This window comes from Eimeria maxima, genomic scaffold (genome assembly GCF_000499605.1).
Source record: "Eimeria maxima Weybridge genomic scaffold, Emw_scaff2020, whole genome shotgun sequence".
NCBI lineage: Eukaryota > Apicomplexa > Conoidasida > Eucoccidiorida > Eimeriidae > Eimeria > Eimeria maxima.
The window spans coordinates 1,609-4,739 of NW_013564906.1; the positions used below are offsets into that span (position 1 = coordinate 1,609).

At 44.6% G+C, this 3,131-nt stretch overlaps 1 protein-coding gene across 1 annotated transcript; it reads left to right on the top strand.

The window, feature by feature from the left end:
- Window positions 1-684: 684 nt before the first annotated feature.
- EMWEY_00056920 (ribosomal protein S18 domain containing protein, putative) lies at window positions 685-2,419 on the top strand (the record flags this gene model as incomplete). Its single annotated transcript, XM_013480527.1, has 6 exons — window positions 685-711; window positions 913-1,007; window positions 1,203-1,320; window positions 1,510-1,618; window positions 1,905-2,092; window positions 2,297-2,419. 6 exons carry the CDS (start codon window positions 685-687, stop codon window positions 2,417-2,419), a joined length of 660 nt encoding a protein of 219 aa, XP_013335981.1.
- Between the last annotated feature and the right edge of the window lie 712 nt (window positions 2,420-3,131).

Here is a 3,131-nt window from a genome sequence, read left to right on the forward strand (position 1 = left end):
GGTGTATGGACAGCTGCTGCTGCAGTTTGCGGCAGTGGCAGCAGCAGCAAAATAATATCTTATTGGGGGTTGCATGCGCTCCTCGCCTGCAGCAGCAGCAGCAGCAGCATATGCTGTTGCTGCTGCAACAACCACAGCAGCAGCGGCTGCTGCTGCAGCAAAAACAGCAGCAGCAGCAGCAGCAAAGAAGAGAGTTTTCGCGGTTTACCCGTGGAGGGACAGCTCGTCCTCCTGCGGTTAACCAAACCCTAAACCCTAAACCCTCGTCTCCACCTCAACAGGCCGTAAACCCTCAAGATCGCGACCGCCGTCTTCGCCAGACCCGTGTCCGTCTCTAAACCCTAAACCCTAAACCCTAAACCCTTGTTTACACCGGCATAGTGTTTCTGAATAAAGGTGTTAAATGATTTATTCCTATAGCTCACGGTGTAGGGTTTAGGGTTTAGGGTTTAGGGTTTGTGATTAAATGAGTATTATTGCCTCCCCTTTACACCCATCAAAATGTTAGGGTTTAGGGTTTAGGGTTTAGGGTTTACTGTGCAGGTGAGTACGAGCTCCTCTCTATATTTAGAGTGTTTAGAGGGTTTACGAAGAAGACGTTGGGGTTTAGGGGATATATTAAGTTCCCCTAGTCAAGAAATAGAGGAATTAAATAAACAAGAAAAAAAAATTATACAAACCCTAATGCAAAGAACTGCTCTTGCTGATCAGGTAATTATAATAAATAACGAGGGTTTAGGGTTTAGGGTTTAGGGTTTAGGGTTTGGGCATAACATACGAGGGTTTAAGGTATGGGGTCTAGGGTTTAGGGTTTGGGCCTCAGGGCAAAAACTGGAGGGTTTAGGTTTTGGATACACCAACGAGAGTTTAGGGTTTAGGGTTTAGGGTTTAGGGTTTAGGGTTTATGTGCAGAAAGTAGCGACGGGTATTGATGCTTATTGGGATCCAATGGCTCGTGTTGAGGGTTTAGAGGCGCAAGTTGCTGCAGACTTTGAGGAATTAACACAGTAAACCCTAAACCCTAAACCCTAGATATTCAGAATCTGCAAATTCAAACCCTTATTTTTCATACCTACGGCTAAACCCTAAACCGCATCTCTAAACCGTAAACCCTAATCTGCGCTACTGACGCATCTTACCAACTGCTGCTGCTGCTGCTTTTGCTGCTGCTGCTGCTGCTGCTGCTGCTGCTGCTGCTGCAGATTGATAGGAGCAACAGAGGCACGACGGCAACGGTTGCTGCTGCGTCAATCCTTAAGAAGAGCGGAGAAACTTCATGACCCCCTCAGCCAAGAAAGGAGTGAATATTTTGGCCAACAGGTAAACCCTAAACCCTAAACCCTAAACCCTAAACCCTAATTTGCGAATTCGTTAGATATGTATACTATACAGTATCCTCCTTACATCAGATATTAGCCACACCGCTGCCAAACCCTCTCTCTCTTCTTATCTCTCCACAGAAACCCCAGAATTAGGGTTTAGGGTTTAGGGTTTAGGGTTTGTGTACAGGACATAGAGGAGCCTCCCATTCCTCCTCATAGACCCGAGAGGTTTTGGGACCCGAGTGTTTCCTTAAGAAGAGTATTAAAGAATAAAAATTTGCCTATAACATGGAAGGGTTAGTAGTATAAACCCTAAACCCTAAACCCTAAACCCTCACTGGTTCACGGCAATATGAGGGTTTGCCCCATAGTAACATCGTTAGAACTTGCTGATATTTAGGGTTTAGGGTTTAGGGTTTGTGTGTTCATAATTCCTCATAATCTATGATAGTATTATTAAATCCAAGGAACAAAAAGCAACTTTATTCTCTATTATTTCATATTTCTAGGGTTTAGGGTTTAGGGTTTAGGGTTTAGGGTTTAGGGTTTAGGGTTTAGGGTTTACATTTTTTTTTTTTTCAGATTTACATATATTAGGTAATTTTATAGGACCAACAGGATTACTTCTTCCTCGTCGTCTAACTTTTGCGTCGCGAATTCAGCAAAAATTTATTTATAAGGCTGTTGCTGCTGCTCGTCGTGTTGCTCTCTTTCCTTATGATCGTAAACCCTCACCCCAGCAACAAATGCCTCTTATGGATCCTATTCAAGTACGATCTATTTCTCCTGTTGCTTCTGCTCCTGCTGTTCCTGCTGCTGCTGCTGCTGTTATCGTTGCTGCTGTTGATGCTGTTGCTGCTGCTGCTTGTCCTGCTGCTGTTCGTGGTGGTGGTGATGGTATTTATCCCTTTCTATCCACTCTTAATTTTTTAGGGTTTAGGGTTTAGGGTTTAGGGTTTAGGGTTTGTGCTCAGTTTCTAGCAGATGAATTAACTCACCGTGTGGCGGCTAATGGCGATCTTCGCGCAGAAGCAATTTTAAGGGTTTTAATGCAACGATACCCTAAATTAGATTATTTCAGGTACCCTAAACCCTAAACCCTAGCTAAACCCTAGCTAAACCCTAGCTAGACCCTAGCTAAACCCTAGCTAAACCCTTAAGTGTAAATTGCCAGTCCAGCCAATAAAAGCCCACCCTTGCAGTACTATTGTAGCCACCATATTCATCTAAACCCCTAAACCCTCAGCCTAAACCCTAAACCCTCGTCGCTAAACCCTAAACACTCGCTGTGCCACTACGTCTTCAGGTATTTGCAACTGCAGTCGAAGAGGGGGGAGAAAGCTGCAGCAGCTGCTGCTGCTGCTGCTGCTGATGCTGCTGGAACAGGTGCTGCTGCTGCTGCTGCACCAGGTGCTGCTGCTGCTGGCTCCGCCTCCTCCTCTTCTATGCAGCAGCGATGGGCAAGCGCGGGCAAACTCTAAACCCTCAAAACACGAATTCGCTAAACCCTAAACCCTCAGATAGATTCTCCCCCCAATTCACTCATAGCTGGCTAGCGTCTTCTGTCTCGTATAGAGACCCCTATTATAGCTAGCTAGCTATCTGGCTAGCTAGCTAGCTAGCTAGCTAACTAACGAACTAGCTATGTGGCTAGCTAGCTAGCTAGCTATATGCCCGGCTAGCTAGTAGCAAAGCCCCAAACTTTCGTGCATGCGCTCTGCCTACAGAGGCTGTTGTTCATATATAAATATAAAAATAGATAAATATAAAAATAAATGTATTTAAATATTATATATATATATATATATA